Genomic DNA, 23,436 nt, shown 5'->3' with positions numbered 1-23,436 from the left:
TGCTCAAATGAGATTGTATTCAAATACTTATCTAYGCTAGCACGAAGTTCCAAATCAGACATTGGTGTTAGCATGCATTCCCTGTCCGTAGAGCTTAATTGAGAAGACCCGAATCATTAGCCCTCCCTAGGTCCTAGGTAGKGATGTTTAATGGTCCTTCAGAAGGCCAACCAACTTCATAAACACAGATATCGACATCTTTTTTTGCAGCTCTCAAGGTGCACACTTCACCAATWTATCTCCTGGTTCCTATCATTCAACCTCTAAAAATCAAGGTCTAGTATTTTAGYCTGTGTATAATAGAAATGTTGAAAGCTGTGGCTAATTCCTTGCCCTGTGAAAGGAGAGAAGGACTTGTGTACCTMCAATTTATTAGAGGAGAGAGAGAAAGAGCATTCGTTGTTGTTTTTAATCTTCTAGAAAAAATGGCATATCAATAACATCTGCTTGACAGTCTGTTCAGATTGTCTTTGGCAGTTGAGAGAAGGGCATGTTGCAGCATTTAGCTAGCATTGAATGCCTCTCATCTTAAATTTATTTGCTAAAGGGTGATTACTAATGCAAAATATAAAAAAAATGCATTATTTTTTTAACTAAGTCTTTGCGTTTCTGTTTAACTTAGTGTATTSATGAGATTTTTGTTCTTGTGAGGCTGTTTCTTTTAATGAACCTTTGATCTTGTTTTTTGTGTTGTCTTGTTTTCTGTTTTGTTTTTTGTGGCTTAATTATAAAAGGTCTKTTGTAGAGGGTAAACAGAACGTGCATCCTTAGCAGATCTACTGCTGGCATTTACAAACGACAGACCAAATCAGTGCGGTGGGTACAGACCTGTTGAGTACTGCTCCTGTACGGAGCTGGAAGCCAGAGCGAAGCGTTCCAGACGCGTCTCCAGGCTGCAGTCTGATCTCTGCGGTGGTTTCGCTTCCCCGTTCCATGACTTCAGCKACGGCTCCTTAATGTATCACCGTTGCAAATCATTTCACTGCCTTTGGGTCTGTTACTTTTACTTTGGTTTTCTCTCTCTGTTGGAAGCGTTTGCTCTAGAAAGCTTTGGTATTTTGTCAGCTAGCTTGGACCTACTTTCATTACAAGCTGTGGGAGTTACGCTCTTAATGCATAGTAGTAAGAATTGCTAGGGAGCATTGCAATTATTTGCAAMCAGGTTATTTCAATTAGAACAATAATGTGTTTCTATAACGTAATAATGAATTTGATGTGACTGGTTGCGGGGTTTGGTGTGGCATATTGACGATCRCTTTTATTTAATTTTATTAAATGAAATGAAAAGAATGTGTTTTGCCTTATAATAGTCCAGAAAGAAAAACTCGGTGAACAGTCTGTCAGCTGGAAGGCCATCTTGCTGTCAAGACCTCTAAAGTGCAAATAAGTAAACCTGACTGTTATTTTAATTCGTACCTTAAAACAAATCCATAGAGAAAAATATATTGCCAGTGTTATAAAAGGAGTTTGTTTAWTTACAAAGTAGCCTTAAAAGGAAATGCTTTCACAAAGGAAAACCTAATGTAAGAGGTAAAAAATATTACTGCAAATAAAAAATGAATGGTGCATTATCATTAGTAAATGATTGAAAGGTTTTTAAGCTCTTATTTTCTTATTAAAATGTATAGAGTTATTTCATTCTGCTGGCGTTTTTTCAGATATTTCTGTGTCTGCAGTGTATCAATATTTTTTCCATTAAGGATAAATTATCAATTGTATCTTAAATCTGTTTAAGAGGGGTTTTGGGGGTATGAAATTTCATGTGTTAAGGAATAGCTAGGGACAAGTTCAAGTTAGGAATTGATAGCTTTTTCTAATTTCTTTTAGTTCTTAGGAGATTAATTGAAATTTAGCTTCAAATTTACTTAATTATACCTATTAATAAGCAGAAGGACTTACAAGTCTTCCACATGAGGAGGAAGAAAATTTGGGGCCTGTAAGGAGTATCTGGTGTGCTTATGAAATAGAAATAAGTAATCCTAGAACATAAGGAGCTGTGTGTCTTCAGACTCGCAAATCAATAGTCTTCCTTCAAATGGAAAAGGATGCAAACTGAGGAAGACTGAGGCCGTGTACTTGTGTTGTTTTATCTTACCTTGTATGCACACTCGCATACCCCAGTGTTGTAATAAATAGTGAACTTTAGCCCTTTGGTATTTCTCTAACTGTGTTTGCCTGCCTGGGAATGACCTGCTTCAGTGAACACTTTAGGAAATGCAAATCTAAAATTGGTTGAAATCCTATTTGCTTATCTGCTATTCATTATAATATAACAGCGTGTTTCRTCTACTGGATTTAATTAAGCTGCTAGGAAACTTTGAAGTCAGTAAAATCCTTCATCGAGAGAACGGCAAGCAAGTTGTCTGTGGCTGCCCGTGATTGCTTGTTACAGATGGGAAACACAAATGCAGTYGCTGTAAAAATACATTTGGTAACTGACTTTACAGACAGTTCATGAAAGGAAGTTACGGAAATCCATGTCCCAGCCACAGCTGTATCTGGCTTTCTGACAGCGTGCTGGGTAGGTCCACAGTATTCACTTCACTGCCATGTCTGGTACCTTTGAATTTTTGACATTCAGTTTTTGCTCAGTTGAACAGCCTGAGAATGTACCTTTAGAAATAYATTTTTTAAATATTCAGAGTTTTTATTTTTTTTAACAGTATTTCTTCATCAGTCACTTCTTTGTGTGACCTTAGAATATTAACCTTTTCTGCAAAGTCTCTAAGGTATGGCTCAGACTTCCAAGTTCTGAAGGTGATCTCCAGCATACATTGTGCTAGTTTTATAGTCYATGTCTGTATTCTGGGATATGGAAGCTCTTAAGGGAATCCTCCAGCTGTCCTCTAATTCCATATCAGAAAAAGAGAAAAATTTTTTCTCTCCAGAAAATCCTCCGTGGTAGCCCTTTGTTAGAATTGTCACTAAAATTCTAGTGCAAGGCGGGTATACGGCATTCCTGGATTGCTGTGGCCTCATTAAGTTAGAGAAATAAAAACTGTTAAAATTACTTTGATTGTGTTGGAGAAATAAAAAACATTAAAATTATTTGATGATGATGTCCATGTGTCCTTTCTTTCTCTTTCCCTTCTGTCAAGCCTGTTTGATGTCCTCTAATTTGCTGACATGAAGTATGGTAGGTTTTGAGCAGCTGAGGACTTCTTTCCTTCAATATCCAAACCATCTTAATATACATGCTGTTACCAAGAGCAAAAACTCCAAAACTAATTCCCTGGTCACATTAATTATTTTGGAATGGGCAGCCAGGGAGACAGGGGGAGAAGAATTGAAATAGATTTTTCTTTTTTCCTGTTTTTGTTGTGTAAAGCAAAAAGGAACCAAAATACATTATATTTATTCTTTTAATAGGTCCACTGTTTTTCTTCTTGTCAGTTTATTTTTTCAATCTTTTTAAAATAGTAGTAATCAATCATTCAATATCTGTCACTCTTCTTCCAGTGTTTGGTTGTTTTCAGGTTATTATGGTAGGGCTTCTGGATATATTAATCTGTAAATGAAGATTGTTAAAGTATCGAAGTATCTAACATGCCTGTGTTCCTCTGTTGAGATGATGGCTAAGTTGGTTTCTAGCTACTTTAATTATCTGTATCTTGCTCACAAGATGAAACAAGGTCAGTGTGTAGCTGCAATAAATCAGTAATTGGAAGGAAAAAAGGCAGTTTCAGGAATGTCATCGTTGCCCAAATTTAAAATGGAGCAGGGAAGCAAAGCATAGTAGGAAAGGATAGTGACAGTAAATACACAGCTTGAACGTAGGGGCTCAGTTCAGCAAGTTAGTTACTTCTGTAAAATGGATTTTCTAACAWATCTGAAGTTAGCCCAATGAGGATCTCAGTGTCACTGTATTTTCATATCACTCTTTTGTTTTATGACTTGAAATTTAAATATTGCTTATACTCTGCCTTCCATCCCATGATGTCAAAGTGCTTAGTAAACCAGATCAACGTGAAAACAAGCAGAGAGGAGTTCACACTGATACACTGTTGTTCAATAGTGTTTGGAAATACAACTGGACATCTTGGCAAGAAACCATGCCGTGTCTCTTCAGATAGCTGAAACTGTCGGGAGTATTTGTSAGGGTTTGATAAAGTCTGTTGCTTTTGAGGTGAGACACAAAATAGATGGTAAYGCTGGGCGCCCGCTGGAAAGTTGAGGAGTTCACTGAATTGACCGGGTGCAGGAACAAGCGCTGAAGATGCTTGGTTGCAGGTGGAAAGAGTGAAATGTAGGAAGGCAGGACGCCGGGCGCTGCGGCGGGGACGGGATGCCGTCTGCTGAGGTGTCTGAACTCTGGGCTGCCGGGACTCGTGTTCTAACCATCCTGGTCGTGCTTAATTTGTAAATTTGAGAGGATCAGTGCCTGAAGGTGACTTGCTGCATTAATGCCTTTTAAAGATATTTAGGGTATGATTGATTTTCAAAAATCTTAGCAGATACACATTATTCTGTGGACTGCTACTGGATATGTAAGAGATGGTTATGGGAACTTTGTCACCTGAAAGTTTGAGAGCCGTGTGAATGGGAAATAATTTGCAAAGAGGAGCAGTGATTCTGGCTTAGGCCCTTGTGTAAGAGCAGCTGGGGATTCTCTGTTGAGCAGAGGCAAGAAAGGCTTCTATTGCGTGTGCTGTAAAAAAAGTATTTTCTTGGGTAGTAGAGCTTCCTTTATATTTTAGGCCATGGATTCAATACAGAATCAAGRAAGGAGCACCATTTTGTAAATCACCTTTAAAAAGAACTCCAGTAAGACTCTCTATTCCGTTACAGCAGTTCCTTTTACGCTGCAGGATCTTAAAAGTCGTAAGTCAGTTTGTTCCAGAATCTGAAGACTGCCAAGTTACCTAATCAAATGTATATATGGAAAGCTAATTATTTCCTAATACAGTACTCTTAATGTGAGACATTGAGTAATAAAGTGGAACGTCTTTAGTTTTCCATTGCCTCTTCCTGCCTCTCAGGACTCTTGCTGTGAAGTTCAAACATTGTTTTCAGAGGATTTGTGAGGTAATTCCTAGTGCATACGGATGCACATCTGTTAACTTGTGTGGGAATTTTGCCAAGTCCCACTTATTAAAAGCAGAAGTACTCTTCTGGTGTTGATTTTAACTGGATCAGTGCAGTCACTGATGCTGAAATGACTGGAATGTGATAAAGAAAAACGGTATCCTAAGCCAGCAACATGGTCCTTCGCTGTGGTCTGTATCTTGAACCTTGATTTCTAACCTAGATTGAAGTGGGATTTTCTTAAGCATGTGCAAATGCCTGCAAGAGCTATTTATGTAAGATATCCTGTTCAACAAGGGCTGTGTAGGATGCTATCTTCATTTTCAGGAACAGAGCTAAGCAGATCGAAATTGCAGATGATGCAGAGCAATACAAGGGATGTAATGTGGAGATAGTTTGAAAACTGTTTCTGTGTGTCTGCTCTCAGGATGAAGACTAGTGCTGTTTGAAGTAGAGTAACCTGGTCTAGCAAGTCTTACCTTGGAAAAATAAAAGGGGGTTTGATTTTTGAATGAATAGTATGTAGCTTGGCGATCAAGGCAGCAGAAGATGAACAAGTTTAAAGCAATTTCCCCCTTCCACTCACTTCCTTACCGGACTGAAGATTTTTGGATTTGATTCTGACTTCAGATACAGCAAGAACAAGGGTCATGTGTAAAACTTGCGTGGCCACTTGTAAAAATGAAATTTAGTTTATGTAATGCTAGTTTAATATATAATATTACAGGATGTGCTTTCTATAATATTGGGTAATGTATAGGTTTCAACAAGCCTGGATGAGCATCCTGAAAGCAAATTATGGTTTCAGCTTTGTAGCGTTSCTTCAACCCCAAATTGACCTAAGTGACAGTAGTTCAGATTTACTGCACTGGAAACTGGAACAGGGCAGGTGCTACAGCAGGCTAAAATTCTCATTCGCCAAATACCTCCCGGTGATGAGGTGAGGCGGCRGCATCCCAGGCGAAGCTGAAATACTACCGCAGCAGGGTCACAGGAGCTCTGTGCTGGCTGAGAGGTCCCTGATGGTGGCTTTGGTCCCTAGGCTCTGGGCTCCCTGCCCAAATAGCCGACGTGTTCCTCTGTGGCCGCAGTGCCTTGCTGGCTCTGCCAGAGCACCGTCCTGTTCTTCTCAACACGGCTTTTGGATGAAAAYGTATAGAATGTTCAAATTTGCTGTATTTGACTGGCAATACCTCAGGAGACTTCAAATGCAGTAGGCTATCTGTTATGCAGGAAAAAGGAGGTGGGAAAAGCTTGAAAGTTGGCTGCTGTGCAATATGGAATAGTAAAAGGGACTTCCAACAAAACCTGGAAGTTCGGTCATCATTCTGGAAGTGAATATGTATTTAACAAGATTCCTTTCCAAATATTTGCAGTTAAGCAGAAGCATTCTCCCTGGTTATAAGTGAACCCTCCCGTTTTTTTTCCCTGTTAACTGCCTCTGTTTATATAACCATGCCAAAATGAAAAAACAGCTGCTTCGGTATCAACACCTTAACTAAAGCGTGATTGCTACAATATATGAAGAATAGTTTAAACAAGGTATTGGTTTGTAATGCTTCTAGCTTTAAAAGTTTAAAAGGAATGAAAACTGACTCTGTCAAGAAACTGGAGTGGCTGGATTTTATGTGACAACAGTGGTGTAAAGTGTTTGAATAGGCCTAAAAGGACTGCAGTTCCTACGTATCAGGACAAGTATTTAAATGATTCCGTGAAAAATGTAGATGGTGCAAAATTAGGTGCAAATCTCTGGAAGGAAAGGCATTCTACCTRTGAAAAGCAGTTTGTTCTTCACTCTGCAGCACGTTTGGAAAAAATGCAGCCTCTCACCCTGTGTTCATGACACWTTACTCGGTTTTGCACAACAAAAAATATTTTACTTACATGTTCTGACATAACAGCCAAAACAATTTTTAACAGTCTGTGAGCAAATTTGGTTGTTGTGTCAATATGCGTGTAGAATTTAAATCTACACTGTGGTGAAATAAAAGATTCTGCTGGGATGCTCTCAGTGTATATGCCGTATGCTAYGTACACCCATCACGGTTGTTCGGGGGAGGAGAGGTTCACAGACTATTTTTAGCCACAAAAAAATCATTTCCAAAAAAAGCTTGTTTGCTCTMTCATGGTATCTGTCTTCTTCAGAATATTCCAGGGATGCTACAGATTTTAAAAGGATGAGAAACAGATAAGCACAGGTTGCTAAACACAGAAATTTAAGTATAAAAGTATGTTTAACAAACATGCTGATAAAATTAGCTAGAAAGTACAATTCTGTGTTGCTGTCCTGTAGCATTCTGCAGTTCATGCATAATTATGCAGTGAACCAAATGAAGTGGCATTTTCAAGGTGTATTCTAATAGCTCTGGATAATCTGTTTAAATATTATATAAATGCTATTACACAAAATGATCTYCTAAATTTATATTAAGTTAATATTAAATTTCATATTAAATTTTATTTTACATTGCTGTATTTAATTGTCGTGTTCTCAGCAGACAAATGTGAATGTTATGTAACTTTATGTAGCTGTTAATGGCTAATACGAGAAGTCTGAACTTCAGCAGTGCTTTTCTTCCAGCTCTAACTTGCAGAAGTGGTTTTCTTCTGGTTGTTTGCATGAGTATGCATCTGTTCGGTTTTATGCATTTGTATATAGTAAACTCCTACTAGACAAGTTCAAAATCTTTAAATGTTTCTCTAAGTTTTCTCCTTAGCCAGATGTCTCCACAAGAGACATAGGATGCTGAATATCTTCTATATCTGATTTGGAAGTCAGTTCGTTTGCTGACATTGCTGTTTTTGTTCTTTGCGTTTAGTGTTGCATCATGCTTCATTTTGTTCACGTCTTGTACTGATAAAGAATGCTCTCTGAAACACCTCAATAGTTAGCAACAAAGGGTTTTTTTTCATTTGCAGGAGGATAAAGCTAATTGACAGACTTCACTGGAAATAATTTCTACTTATTTTCAGGCCAAGGTTGTAGATATTCTCCCTCCTCCTCCATGCTTATGGTGAAATGTGCCTGCAGTAGTGTCCTTTGTTGTCCTTGCCTGCTTCATACCTATTATATCTTAGAATTTCATCTCTATATGTGTGTATACCTATAAATAAGCCAGCAAGGGTGGTAGATGGTGTTCTCCCCTTTTACTAAGGGAAGCTGAGAGATAGAATATGCAGGAAGTAACAGGAGCAGAGGAAGAATCCAAACAATCTCAGATTTCAGAGCAAAGATTTTTTTTTTTTTAAATGGGTGGAACTTTATTTAGATGTAGGCAGCTGTATCACACATCTCTTTCACCTCCGTGAAATGCTGAATATCTTTTTAGTTTTATAAATACTGATATTAAGGCCTATGAAACTTGTAACATCTTCCAGATCAAAAGACTAATTTTGAGTACTGTTGATTTTATGGTTTCCTGTACACGTTTCTTGCTTAGAATGGTAATCCAGATTAAATAATGCTTTTTTTATATTAAAAATAAAAAAGAAAAAGGTTTAATGGCACTGGAGTTGACATACTTTTGTCACGTGAGCCTGGTTGACACTGCTGACTTCCTTCTGTGCTGTAAGAGGTAACTGACCTCTTTTCAAGAGGGAACAAATTTGRTGCATTTTCAGTAATTACCTGGGTAGGAATTACTTGGCCAGAGAGAAGAGAGAATTCAGCAGTAGTTAGCAAAAAGATTTGGAAGGAGCAGTGGATTTCAAGTATTACCAGGAGAGACTTTTGCACAAGGCAGAGTAGTTGTGCTATTTATTTATTTTTTTTTAATTAGACTAGAGGAGTGTCAAAAGAAGTTAAGACTGCAGAATTACAGATTTTGGTAAACTTTTAGCTGCATAGGCATGGGGAGACTAGGTTACCAAAAATAAAAAAAAGGTTGATGATGCATTGAAAAGAGACAAAAGGATTAACAATTAAAACAATATATGCAAGGCAAGGTTTTGTTTTGCCAATAACATTTTCTTTTCCAATTAAAAACTAGAAATGTCTTACTGCATTTAAGAATAAAAGGCTGAGGAATGACATTTGACTGATTTTTTTGGAACAATTAGAGATTATGATATCTGACAATTTGATGGAGAAAAAGTAAAATGCTAGTTGAGAGGGGCAGGAGCTATTGTGGCATATAATTGCTGGCAATTAAATAATACAAGCATAGAAGAGAAAAGGAAAGAAAGACAAAATTTGGAAATGCAAGTCCACTTAAAAGTGAACCTCAGTCTGTCAGTTTAACAAACAAAATGATTTCACAAATACTTAATTTCAGCTATTTAATTTCTTAATCCTTCAGACTATAGAGCACTTTTACAGTGTCCGAATACAAAAGTTCCCGTTATAATGCGAAYAGTTTTCTCAATCACTTTCTTTGACTGCTTCAAGACTTTGAACTTAAATAACTGCTGAAGGGAGAAATTACAATCATTCAGCAGTTTATAAATACACTGCAATATGACTAGAAATTCTGTGAAGCAATCAAGCCATTTGTCATAAGATTTTTGATTACCTAGAGAGTTTTTGAGTTCAGAGCAGCTTGCTGTTAAGCTTCGATACTCAGTAGACTTCTTCACTTTGTGTATTTTAAGCAAAAGAGACATATCTTTAGGATCTGTGTATTTAATAAAAAGGACATCCAAAACTAAATACAGAAATCCAACATCAGGACTTCAGAGACAGATCTCGACTTTTAAATATGTATTTCAAATCTGATCCATTGAAGAAAAGTTCATAAGGCGGTGGATGAGAACTTCAAGGCTAGTTCTCAAAGCYAGATATTTTTGAATGGTGTTTAAGGAGCATTTTTCTTTATTATATTTCAATATGAGATAAGTAGTTAAAGATACTTTAGAAACATGGAAAAAAAATGCACACATACCTATATATGTACACGTACATAGACACGAACAGATGAAGTTGGACCATGACTTCTGTATGTTTAGCCTTCTGTGTGAAGAGTTGTATGGATTTCCCAGTTAAGATTCAAATCATCCATGAGGTACTAGATTCTAGCTTATGATCTAGAATTTTAGCTAGGCCTGGAATTCAGATACATTGTTCCACGTGTTCCAGATTCATTAGAATAGTAACTTGACTTTATCACAGTATGCTCTAAAACTAATTCTGATCTGAATATTTCTCCCCTTATTCTCTGATCTACTTTTGAAACAGTATTTAAATTAAATGTGTGACTTAAATTTTCACAACCTCCTTGAAATTTAATGCTATGATTTATTTTTATCCAGTAACTTAGAATGCAGAATGGTTAATATTGTCTTCAGTCCCGGAAGAAATAATGCTGTTCCTTGCTTAGTGCTTTTTGTTTAGAAGTCAATAATTAAAAAAAAAAAAAAAAAAAAAAAAAAAAAAAAAGTAGTATGTTCTGTCACGGACTGTTGTAGTATGACTGCTCAAAAAAATTCTTTTTGCTTTACTAATAGCTGTGTGCTCTTTAGAAAAAAAAAATTATTTGCATCTGATGACATGCAGAAGTACTGTATGGACCTGCCATCTATTACTGGGTGCCACATGGATGTACTTTATGCACCCTATTGCAATTTACTATTTTGAAGGAATAGTCTTAAATTCTGTTACCAAAAATAACAACTAAAATTGAAGCATAATTTTTTCCATATAAATTTTATTGAGATAGATAACAGTTGGGAAAGATTTTGGCTAAAGCATATGGATAATTTCTTCGAGAGAGTGTGTGGCTAGGCGCRTGTAACTGCTTCCATTTTTCTATTTTTTTTTCTTCTGATTTAAGAAGTGACTTTTTGCATGTTTGCAAGTTAACACCCACTCAGTGGCTTGTGTGGAAGTGCTCTCATTTGCAAAGTAACATAATGAGCAGCTAGTGAGGATGCTGTTCCCAGCTGCCAGAGGGTCTGTGCAAAGTTGTAATGACTGCTGTACCACTGTCAGGCTGTCATGGACTACATGAGTGTTTTAAAGCATGTTTGGTGATTTTTTTTTTTTTTTTTTTTGGTGGGGGTAATTGTTCTTGAATTTTCTAGAAATTCCAACTTATTTTTCCTTAACTACTAATGAACAAAGGATGAAATACAGCTTGATCTGTTTGATTGCATGCAGTAATTCGTGAATGTGAGACCTAAAGGGAGAACTGGCACCATTTCAAGAGGATCTTCTCAGCTAACTTGAACTGAATTTCTAGAACAACTGAGATACTCAAGACAATTATAAGCTGATCTGGATAGTAGGACTCTCCCTCTGCTAGACTTGCTGTTTGGTAGGTGATACTGAATCATGATCACAAGGTTTTTACAGTCGGTCACTAAGGGGAATATTTCTGAGTTTCCTGACTTGAGGCACGTGGYGTGATCTTCTTTTGTGTGGCTGAAAACAAAGTTGCTGTTGATTGATCATAAGAAGCACTATATAGAGAAATGTGAATGATTAGATTTTGGTTATATCAAACTGACCAGGGTAAGTGTTACGGAAATTTTGAGATTAATCATTCTGTACCTCACTACCTAATCTGTAAAATTCAATATTTTACAAATAATTATAAGCCTTATTTTCAAGAATGCTTGAATGAGTACCACCTAGAAGCCTAGGAGAAACATATTCAGAGCAGTGAGAAGTTTGCTATAAATAAAGCCTAGGGCTGTGCATCTCATTAACTAATTATCCATTCTTTACATTAAAAAAGGCAGAGGTCTCTATGGAAAAAGCACATAATTACATAGTTATTCCATGTAGTGCTTCCTGGTTTTGAATGTGGTGTTTTGCAAAGTTCTTAGTCCTAATTCTAATGTGGTATGTGTATAGGGTGCCCAAATATTCTTTAAATATGTAGAGTATTGACTTTCATAACAGGGAAGTAAACCACAGGACTTAAGCTACTGTTAGACATTGCTTCTTTTATTACTTTGTAGAAATATGTGGAACTAGCAGTGCAACACTGTAGAATCTGCCATAGTTACTCTTGGGGTTGAAAAAAAGGGATGCGAGTGTGTTTTGGCATGAGCTTAGGGAAGGCAGTRCCCAGGTTTGTGGTGGTCTTGTGCAACTTTGGATTTATTGGCAGGCAGAACCTGTGTATACTACTAATAAAGCGTAGTTAGAATTGCTGTCACCTCCTGTCACCTTAGAAATTGGTGGGTTTGAGGTTTGTATCTTGGCTGTAGAAGTGAGCTGCGTCACTCCGGAAAAATACTCCGGTACTGCTTTAAGTCACTGAACCCTCAGAGGAGAATATTGCTTAGTATTTCAGAGCTGTGCAAGGACAGGGCACTGGGCAGTCAGTGAATCTTTTACAGTGTTCTCCTTTTTAATAAATTTAGTCTTTGTGTTTCAAGAGTTGTTCTGATACAATTTTACTGCCCGCTTTCTGCTRCGGGATTGATTTCCTCTGTTCGGTAGCGTTTGACGTACAGTATGGGATCAGATACTACAACAAATTGATTCACACTGTTTCTGCTGCAGATTAAGACATTTCTGGTGACCTGTTTGTTAGAGTCTCATCAATAAACTGATCAATGTATTGACTCCAACTGTGCTTTTATTCTACAGTAATTTCTTAAAAGCAATTATGTACGTATAGCATGTTAAAATATGATTCTTAGCCTACTAAAACCGTCTTGGAAATGAATTTCCTGTTCCTATAAATTAAGTTTCCCTATAAATGGGAGAAGCTTGGACTTTCACATGCACAGATGAACACTGAACTGGAATGTATAATTCTGAGCTAGTGAAAAGAACTTTCCGTATATAAGTCCAGGTTTTCTACTCAATTCCACGGTACATTTAATGTCAGAGACACTGATCTGTGAAATGATAAATTTTCATCCTAACGCAGCATGTAACTGTGGAGTAGGAAGGCTRTTAGCTCGTTGCCTTTCCTAATTATTTTGGGTAAACTGGGTGCACTAAAAGACAGAATCTGGTTATTGAAGTCTTTATTATTTAAAAGTTGTCTTTAACAGCCAGCATCTGAAATCAAAGAGAACAGTGATCATTCTCAGTACTGCTGGTTTTGGAGGGTCACATGGATAAAAAGGATTTTAGGAAATAAAGTGTTTAGAAGAATAATTGGCATAACAGCCTTAACAGATTGTGCAGTACAGTGATTCTACAAAATATCTCTTCATTGAAAATTAAAATTATTCTGGAAGTGAGTTATGAAAAATTAGCAACTGAAAAATAATATGCAGGTAAAATACTGAATATATAAAATACATAAATTACATAAAATTGCTGATAAAGCTCATCTGGAGATTAAAGGCATGTGCAGTTACATAGATGAAAAGGAAATATCTTTGTTTAGAGAATGAGTCTAATACAGGAAGCATTTTTTCCTGTTATTGAAAAGTTAACTTTAATGTTTAAGTACATTTTGAAAACTTGACTTTGAGACTGTTTTGAGTATTTTATATTGCATTTTTTTGAAAACCAAAGTTATCTTGTATGACTTACTCCTATTGTTTGTGATTTTTAAAGTATCTTTATTTTGTTTAACTAAARTTGTTCTTATTTGTAGTCTCTGTGGTACATAAAATTTGAGGGGGGGGGGAGTGAGAAGGAAATCTTTAATTCCTAAATTCTTACAAATATCTCTTTTCATAGACTGTATTGTCTGTGGTTTTGTGGTTTCTTTCTTGATGCAGTAAGTCAATGTATTTATGCCTGTTAACTAGAAACTGGGAATTGAATATCAGAGATGCTGACATTATCATATGTGTGAGCTACATGTGACATCTTATGAAAAGACTGGAGAAATCTGTACTTCTTTGAATCAAATTCACTGTGGAAGTCGGTCCAAGTTACAGTAAAAAAAAAAAAAAAAAAAGGCACGTTGAGGACATCGTATATGGACAGTGTGGTGTGGAGTATTACAGTCATGTTGGAAGAAATGACTAAGAGGCTGGGTATGAGAACCCACCGCAAATAATTAGCGTGGAGAAAAGGGAATACTAAAGTAATCCTGAAAAAGCAGCTGGAAAGACCTTAATTCTAGTTCTATTCTCCAAGCTGTTGGCAACTTTAACCTGATAATGACTGAAATATGTCCATTTTTGAGTATTACAGTGCTTGTTTGGTGTAGCCCCACCGTTCTGACCGTGTCSAATATGCTTTTCAGTGTGTTACCCAGGAAAGGGGATGCGTTCCACTGTCAGAATCGGTGGTATGTGTTTATTTTCGTAGGTGAACTACAGTGGGAAACTGTAGAAAATACACTACTGATAAGTGAACTGAATACCATACTTTTGCAACATCGAGCCCATTTCAGTTGTATGTTCTTTTGTTTTTTTTTTTTCCATACGTTCAGTGACGAACAAGAAACCAGCTCAGGCGTCTATTACGAAGGTCAAGCAGTTTGAAGGTTCCACGTCCTTCGTCAGGAGAACGCAGTGGATGCTCGAGCAGCTTCGCCAGGTCAACGGTATCGACCCGAATCGGGTGAGCGTGCTGAACGGTTCGAGAACGTGACAGCTGAGYGCTTTTGGAATTGACTTGTGAACCAGGCAGCCTTCCGCCGTTCAAAAGGCAGCTGGAGATATAATATACAGGCTTAAGGGCAAGTTCTCAAAAAAAGAAAGTCGTCTGGTGTATGCAAGTACAGTTCAGTGGAAAAGACCASAGGAAGCTGCCTAAACTCTTCAGTGAGGGGGCACCAAATTCTGTTGCTGCCCARTGCAGTCTTGTTAACAGAAAAGAGCAAACTCCTCGCTGCTGTCATACGAAGTGTACGGAATGGAATTCTCTTTTCTCTGGGTACAGGGACAGTGAAAACAAGAGAGAGAACACGTAGTTGAGGGATATGAGTTTTAACGCCCCTACCCACCATCTGCTAGGTAGCTCTGTAAGCAACAGCTTGGGATACTTTCAGATTGGAAGCCCTTTCAAGTACTTCAGCTTAAACAAGTTCCTTCCAAACTTGTCTTCCTGTGATTTTTAGTGGTGTTGATTCAAAATGGCATTTATTAGATGAGGTTACAAAGTGATATCTAGCAGACAGTGCTAAACGTGCAGCAATACTGCTTGCGTAGTGTCCATTTCTTTTGGCAGTTGATGCAGGGTGCAGAACCAGGGTTTACTTTGTTCTAGAACTGCTTTTTTGTTCATTTTACCTTGAGACTATAAAAGATTCTGGATTTCCCTTATCAGTTCTTGTAATAACTGGGTCTTGCTATTTGTTTCCCTTCTTTGGGTGACTATACAGAGCAGAACTGCATCTCCTGTATTYTAGCATGGAAGTGGATCCAATTCTTGAGAGGCTTCTCCATGTTCAAAAGAAAATCCATATGCAGTATAAAAAAGACAAGTACCTATATAGCTGTAGATAACAAGGATTTCTTATGAGATTCCAACTTTTAACTTTCTTGTCTAAAATATTCCTATTTTCGATTCTGGGGTTCTTTCCTCCCCTCCCCCAATCCCCCCAAGCTGAATATTTCTCATTATAAAAATATTCATGAGAAAAAGAATGTTCCTGTCTGTTTATTTCTATGAAAAATCTGCAGGGGAAGAATAATTTCAGGATGAAATACATATATATGTATATATACTATATATATATATATATATATATATATGGTAGTTCTAGATCTTTCTTCAAATCATTTATAACACTAGAATGATAGTTTTTGTGCTTGTTTTGTTTTTTTCTTCTAGGATTCCCCAGAATTTGATTTACTATTTGAAAATGCTTTTGACCAATGGGTAGCAAGCACAGCCTCAGAAAAATGCACATTCTTTCAGGTTCTTCATCACACTTGTCAGCGGTACCTTACAGACAAGAAGCCAGAATTTATCAACTGTCAATCTAAAATCATGGGAGGTAAGCCAACGGGAGCTGGAATTCTGCAATTGGACATGAAATGATGATTCCCACGTGTGTGGGGGTGTGCACATGCATAAGTTATATATTTATATCCAGACACACACTTCTTTTAATAAAAAGAACTTTTTATTGGAGTGAAATCACCAGTGGAGTTCCACAGGGATCTTTGATGTGATCCGTATATTCACTTAATGTAAATTGTTTGAGACTGGAAAAGTATTTGAGGAAAATGTTAGTACTGGATTTGCTCTATGTTTTTCCATAGATGACTTTGGCTCCTGTCAGAAGTGGGAGATTGACTTAGTCCCTTGATGTGACACAGTACATAATCATTATGTTTTGGTTAATACTGTTATTAGTTTTCAGCTTGTAAGTCTGTGTCTTCTGCATATTTTATGTCAATATGTATTGATACTGTGTGTGTTTAATGCCTGCATTATGATAGTGCAACTGAAAGCACTTTGTGTTTTGTACGAAGGAGGAAAAAGTAAAGTGGCTGTAGAAAACTTATTTCTGAGGCCATTACTGACTGTACTCATCCCTGCATTAAGAGCTTATATTAGTCATTTTAACGAACTGCTCACTCAAGGGAATGAGCACGCTTGCTCAAAGAAATGAGCAGTCATCCAACTGGGAGATGGAATAGCCATAATAGTCTAAGAAATTAAGAGTAATATTTTCCTGGTAAAACTGTCCTCTCTGATTCCTTGTTTTTAATTTGATTTCRTCTGAAAAGGATAGCACAACAGATACTATTTTTACGGTTCTTTCTCCAGTGATTTTTCGTCTTTCCTCTTGAGCAAGCGTTGATGTCTCTCCCTGCGCGCACACACACACACCCCCACCCCCACCAACAAAAGAGCTGAATTAGCAAAACTGTTGTAAAGTGATACTACAACTATTTTTTCAGCAACCAACTAATATTCCAGTCTTATTGAAGTAACATATTCCAAAAAATATCTGTATATGAAATAAGGAATTTCTGTATCAGAGAGAGATCATTAGGTATTCATAGAACAGTAAGACATATGTAATTTTTTTCACAAATACTTATTTTGAATATGATACTTAAGTCTACTTCTGAGACAAGTAATTTTGACATTTTCTAGATAAAATTGTAAAAAAAATGGTGTTTAAAAAAATTGGAAATTTGAAATTTTCTATGAAATGTGGTAGACGCTGCTACTGTCCCAAGAGCATTTAGGAAGAAATTTAATTTGGGATATGATAGGATTAACTTCYCTTGGCACATTCAAGCATATGATTAACTAAGTTGTCGGTTCTGTTAATATCTGTTATCTTCATTTCTGCTACCCTCACAACAAAACAGAAGTGCAGAGATTGTATTGGCTTTTTAATACAAAGGCAGAGATGATTAAGAACTTAATGGAAAGATTTTTTTTCCAGAGTATTTTTACTTGTTGTTGAAACAAAATTTTTCGTGAAACAGAATTAACTAAAGGCATTGGAAAAAAATAAAATAATTTCAGCCTACTAACTTCAGTGATTCAGGAAATCTGTTCTGTCTGGTAGCACAGGTTTTCGCTTGTAATAACAAAAAAAAAATCCTGTTTTCCACCAACATTTTTTCCTAATAGCTAGTGTTTTTGACAAATATTTGGCAGAATTTATTTTTTTTCTTTTTCTAGCGTCTTTTTCCAAGTATTGTTTCATTTTATGAAATAATAATCTCCTAATTTTTGTCCTCCTCTGTCCCCCTGTTCTTAGGACATCCACTGATTAGTTAGTGTAGCATGTTTTTCAGTTCTTTTCTAGCTTTGTATTTAATGCCTGTTAATTTCCATTATTTATCGTTCCATATTTTGAGATGCCTCTGTAAGCATACTGGTTCACCTTCAGTATTTCAACGTCACATTTGACATAATTCTTTGGTAACATAAAATTAAATGCTTTTCACCTGTCAGTATCTAGTCTAGTAATTGTAGAATACCAAGAATGGTGCAAGGTCCAGGCGGTAGTAGTTTTACAGTCATGATGTACAGAAGTATAAGCAAAGGAAGGTTTGTAGGAAACAGGTTATACCTTGTATAAACCGCTTATCTGTCCCCATCCTCACCCACGACCTTGAGTTTAGTCAAATTTAAGGCAGACAAATCCTTCAAGACTGTAAAGGGATTTTTGTAGTTGACAGCTTATTTGCTTTTTTCACGTTCTCTCCCCTGCTTCTTTCCTAGTCAAGGCCTCTTTTAGCCTTGCAAAAGTGTTATGCTATTGGTTTGTTCATGATACCTCTAATGACAATGAATATTTCAGGTTACATTGGCTATCTTTCCTACTGCCTTTCCTGAGACTGGGAGACCCTACAGTTGATACTGCTGATACAGTATTAGCATCATGGTAATGAACCACTTGATCAGTTGGTATATTATTAATAACAAAAACATATACCTAATAATTTGACTAATGGAAATGGACGAAGCTTTCTGGGTAGAGCCATGAGAGGTATATTAACAGGATGACTTGAGCTGGTATTTGTAATGCAACTGCAGAGACACCAGCCTATGCTTCTCAGTCTATATGTGGACCGGAGGGGAGCTTGCTTSATTGATCTTCTTTTAAAGGGTTTCATGACATATATTCTTTTTCTTACTGTTTCCAGAACTAGGTGAAAGACAAATCTTCCAAGGCCTTTTACAGGCTTTTCTCTGCCAGAATTCTAGATATTCTCTAATGCATGTAGTAGATTCCTAAACATCTCTAATAGTTGTCCCATTGGGGAAAAAGTAATTACTAAAGACAGATTGGCTACTGAATAATTGCATAATATATTTTGGCAGTGGCCAAGATTAAATGCATGAAGACATCAGAAAAGATGAAAAAGTGCCAGAGCGCCAAGCAGTGTTTGACTTCTTTGCCAGTATGTACCGCATTAAGGCCATTTTGTTCAGAGATACTGATGCTATTCAGACACGAGGCAGAAACACAGCTCTACCTGCTTCTATAATACGATTATAATACGTACGATATACACGATACTCAATTCTTTGAGTCATTTTGTATTCAAATTTACTAGCAACCCAGTTACATCTTGAAATCATGGGTCTGAATATGCTAACTTAGCAGTARTAAACTTTAAGCTTCAGCATTTGTCCATCAAGCACCACTTCATGTTCTTCCAGTATTTCTGCTTCCATAATGTTGAGTCCTGGATATAACATCCATTACCCAACTTCTGAAAAATCATTCTTTCTCTCCTCCTTTTTAGCAACCTTATTTTCAGTTTCTCTCTGTACTTCAGTTCATCCAGAAACATTTCTGAGCTGTCTGAAACATTGCCCACTGAAAGTCTATTCTGCATTGTAGTATTTCAAAAWGTGTTTATTACTGAATCTCCAGTAGTTGTCTTGAAACTTATTCTGATCTTTTTAGAAATCAGTTAATCAATTTGTTAGCTTTCACATTTTGACTTCTCGTGTCTTGAGGTAAATTCTCAGAATTAGTCATCAGGTTAAAAAAAAAAGAGTATCTGCTTAATATCTGAAATTAGTATCTGCTATCCATTTCCCAATCAGTGAAAACTATTGTGGGAATATTTTCACTTATTTCACTAAGTATTCAAGAAATTTCTGAAACTTCAGAAATTTCAGCCTAAGGATGGAAAACTGAAGTCTTTTATTATGTCTGTTCTGGAACACAACATTTTTAGCATTTCTCTCTGTCCTGATTTTTCCTTTAAAGAAATGAAGAAAATATTAAGGTCTAACCAAAAGCTGATCAGTTGGAGAAAAAACTACTTTTCTCTTTCCCAGTGAGTATCCTATCAGCCTCCAAACTGTTAAAGAGAAGGACGCTTATTTTCCCAGAGGCMCTGTGCAGCTCCTGATTTCTTGGTTCTGTGGTGACCTGTTCTTGTAGTTGTCCCTGGCTCCAGCCTGCATCGCAAATGGTTGCATATGGACTTCCTAAGAAAATTCCCCTTGGCTTAAGAAAATTCCCCTTTGCTTCCATGGGAGAGGAATTTTGTTGCTGTAGAGCTGAGAAACTTCACTGCCCTGTGCACCTTTTTCTCGTTTAAAGAGCACAGACAGATCCCTGTACACCTTAGTTTGCAACAGACAGCAGTTAAAGGAGGAATGAAATGATACAMGATGATAACTAGTGTTTTCACTGCAAAATTTGAGCTATGAGATGGGCTTTTTATCAAAAGTTCACAAGCTTAACTTCTAACTACTGACTTRGGAATAATGAAGTCAGAATTTCAGCTTATGCATACTGACAAAATTTGAGAATRTTTACTGTGCTTTGTCACTTTATTTGGGGATTATTATAGTTAACTGTAACTCAAAAACTGGTAAAGCAAGCAACAGAAACTGGCATTTCAAACTCAGATGAATATGTCCCCTCTAGCCTGAGGAATATGCATGTCTACCTTTAGCTCATTTGCTGATTAGAGTGACTTTATTTCCCTTTTCTGTAGTTTCTATTTTAGATTCGATGATTCATCTGCTTGCCTGGATTCACCTGATCATAAAAAAGAAAGTAGGCAGTTGATTTGGAATGAATCCTTTGCCTGTCATGGAAAGCTCTGCTGCTTTCTATGAAAGCATCATTATTTTATTAAATTCCCAGCAAAATTGGAGCTGTCATTTAAATAAACCCAGCTGACCAGTTTCGGTTATTCCTCCTTTCATCTCGGTGAGTTCTCATTAAGATGCTTTGCAGTCTCTGAGGGCACTAACTCTCCAATTTCATCAGGAGACATCAACGGGAGAGACCTTTCCTTCTTACCGTAGAGGACAAAAATGCCCCACTTTTTGCATCAGAATTAGGAAACACAGTAATGTATTTGCTTGGCACAAGATCGTCCAAGAGAAGGGTTGTCTATGCTCTCTTGTTTAAGTATTTTGATATAAAATGGTTCTATAGGTTATTATTTTGATTTTCATCTTTTTAAAAATCAAGTAGTTGTACGTTAAGCTTTTCATCTCTTCTGTCTTTAGAAGCTTTGTAATTTAGTATATGAATATAATAGACTCTGTCTCCTAGTAGATGTAGTCAGTGTACTATCTGTGTGGTTGGAATAGCAAAAGAATTGTGAGCATGGGCTTGTAATATTACAGTTGAGGAGATTTCTGCCTAATTATTATAATAATAATTCTTACATAATCTTACGTTGTTAGAAGTAAAATCTAGCAATTTCGGTCAGAGATRTCTATGAGTGAATTTGTGTTTATGCAGTTGTATACGATTGTTTCAGTTGGGAGTAAAGATTGTTTACAATAATCTAAGAAAACGTGATCTTTGAATGCAGGGGTGCTGTTTTCTTTATCCATAGTCAACCTTGTTTAATCAATTTATGCTGACGCTAATAGAAATTTTGCTATCATCTTCCATAGAGCAAATATTTCTWTCAGTATACATATGAAGGCTTAATCGGAGAAAAGAATGCATTATTCTCTGTAAACATATTGGTGTAGTTCTTTGCTCTAGCATACACAAAATACAACCTGAAACAGAAATCAAGAAAAAATGGACCCAGGCTTGGCTTGTGTTTTAATTTATGTTCAGACTGTGTTAACCAGTGTAAGATAAAATTGCTGAGAGATATGTGGCAGTAAATGTATGTTTAATTTCTTTCTTTCACCTGTTTCTGTATTAAAACTATTAAGCCTGGAATCACACCTAAAACAACTCGGTTTTGATAAATTACTGCTAGAAGACTTCCGGGAGGAAAGCATCACAACTGCACAATTTGCTGCAGTTCTGTTCTGGTTTGTTTTGGAGTAGATATTGCAATAGATATTGCTGATCGCGGAGCTGCCTGCCTCTGTGCAGTCGTTTGCGGTACGGTGGGGCTTCCGCTGTGCTGCTAGTCCTGCCGAGCAGAGCGGGAGGCGAGAGGGCTGCAGAAACGTCCGTCACCTGCAGACCAGGCGTTTGCTAGCCCACACTAATTCTTGACATAACACTTGGACTGACTCTGAGGATGAATCTGACCTTCGTATCTCTGGATAGGTCCCTGGGATACATTATTTTGAACCCTTTAATCAAGGTGAATTGGGGGCCTTCGAGAATTAACAGTTGCTGCCACCTTTAGATACGTGTTAGAAATGCATAACTCTGGGAGAGGAACAAGACCCAGGCTGAGTGAGGCATGATGATGATCCCTCAACTTTGTTTTAAGCTTTGTGCTTTACACTTTGGTTTTAAGAATCATTCTGTCAATTCCATTAAAATATCCTTAGGCGCCTGCAGCAATGATATCTTTGCCTCTGTGCTTTTCTCCAGGACAGCTGGCAGGAGTTGCTAATAGATCATCTGTTTTCTCCTCCAAGGATAAATTGCCAACCTGAGAGTGGCAATGGGAGAGTGATGTCTTAGCCTAAACTGTCTAGATAGCATTTTCACTAATTTTCTGGGCRTATTTGGAGATGAAATTTTAACATGAAAAAGCCAGTTTACATTCAGCTTTGTTACAGCATTTTAGGAAGTCACAAATTAAGTCTTACTTTCAAATATAAATAAATGCAAATATTTACTGGAAGTTTTGAAGCTGGAGTTTTGAAGCTGGAAAGTAGGTTTCACAAAGATGTCTCACAGTTTGGCTCTCAGTTTTACTGATAGTGCTTTAAAATAAAATTACAATAATTGTAAGCTTTAAAGCAAAACACCTTGGTCAGGTTTTGTTGATTCCTTTATGTATTAGATGAGGCAATCATGAGTGAAAAATGGTGGAATAAGACATGTTTGAGAAAACTGTTAAGATAATAATGGCTTTTTTCCATACTGTATAATTTTAATGATTGACTGAAAGAAACAAATAAATGTACTGTGGAATTAAGATGGGGAGAAAACTAGAGCTTTCCTTCCTTTCTTTCGTATATCTAATACTTGATATTTTCACCTCTTACCCAGTTTTCGCGGAGGAAAAKGCATGCAGTGGAGCACATTCTTACAGTGGTTCCATTGGAAATGAATTCTGATGCAAATGACTTTGACAAAAATGGATAAAGTATCACTTTGGTTTGGTGTACATCGCCATTTTAAAGTTAATGATGGGGTGAATTTTTGTACAGTTTCTTTATGGAAACTGCAAAATTCTTTGGATTTCATTGAGCTATTTCTAACAAAATATCCATTCTTTGGAAAAGRTAAGGATCAATGTCACATTAGAGACTGAACTACTACAAATGGATTTTTTTACTGCCAGAGACCATTTCAGGTGCTTGCTCTTTTCCCCTGCATGTTCAAGTCCAGATTAATTCTACTTTACCGTCCTTATTTAGCTGAAAGAATTTTGGTTCTCGTAACACAGAAGCAGTGTGTTGCGATTAGAGCGGTAAGAACACAGGAGTGCTTCTTCTGTAGAACTACAGCATGTGGTCCGAGCTCTAAGTTAGCTTTCTAAAACTGTGAATGAGCAAAAAAATACAGTACRTTCTTGCAAAAACTGTAGGAGTACCTAAAATCGAAAGGGACGTTTATCATTACAGAGGAAGTTTGGTTCCTTTTTAGTCTATATCACATCGAGATGAGATATTCAGAAATCAGTAAGAAATATGTTTTCTTAGACCTTCCTCCTTCAGAAGAAGTGAGTGTTACCTTCAAGGTGCAGAAAATTATTCTATTTATCAGCAAAACA

At 36.8% G+C, this 23,436-nt stretch overlaps 1 protein-coding gene across 4 annotated transcripts in view; it reads left to right on the top strand.

Moving 5' to 3' along the window:
- The window catches only part of STXBP6 (syntaxin binding protein 6), a 118,960-nt gene that overhangs the window by 76,820 nt on the left and 18,704 nt on the right, over positions 1–23,436 (top strand). For 3 of the 4 annotated variants that reach the window (XM_085301645.1, XM_085301644.1, XM_085301646.1), the window contains exons 3-4: positions 14,319–14,449; positions 15,665–15,830. In XM_085301645.1, coding sequence (XP_085157771.1) covers positions 14,319–14,449; positions 15,665–15,830 — 297 coding nt within the window. The remainder of the gene's footprint in view (positions 1–14,318; positions 14,450–15,664; positions 15,831–23,436) is intronic. The other variant, XM_085301647.1, reaches the window with a different exon arrangement.

This window comes from Rhea americana, unplaced genomic scaffold, assembly GCF_003343005.1.
Source record: "Rhea americana isolate MKP2758 unplaced genomic scaffold, rheAme1 scaffold_18, whole genome shotgun sequence".
Lineage (NCBI taxonomy): Eukaryota > Metazoa > Chordata > Aves > Rheiformes > Rheidae > Rhea > Rhea americana.
Note: the sequence above shows the minus strand (reverse complement) of the source record. Positions and strands in the feature narration are given on the sequence as shown.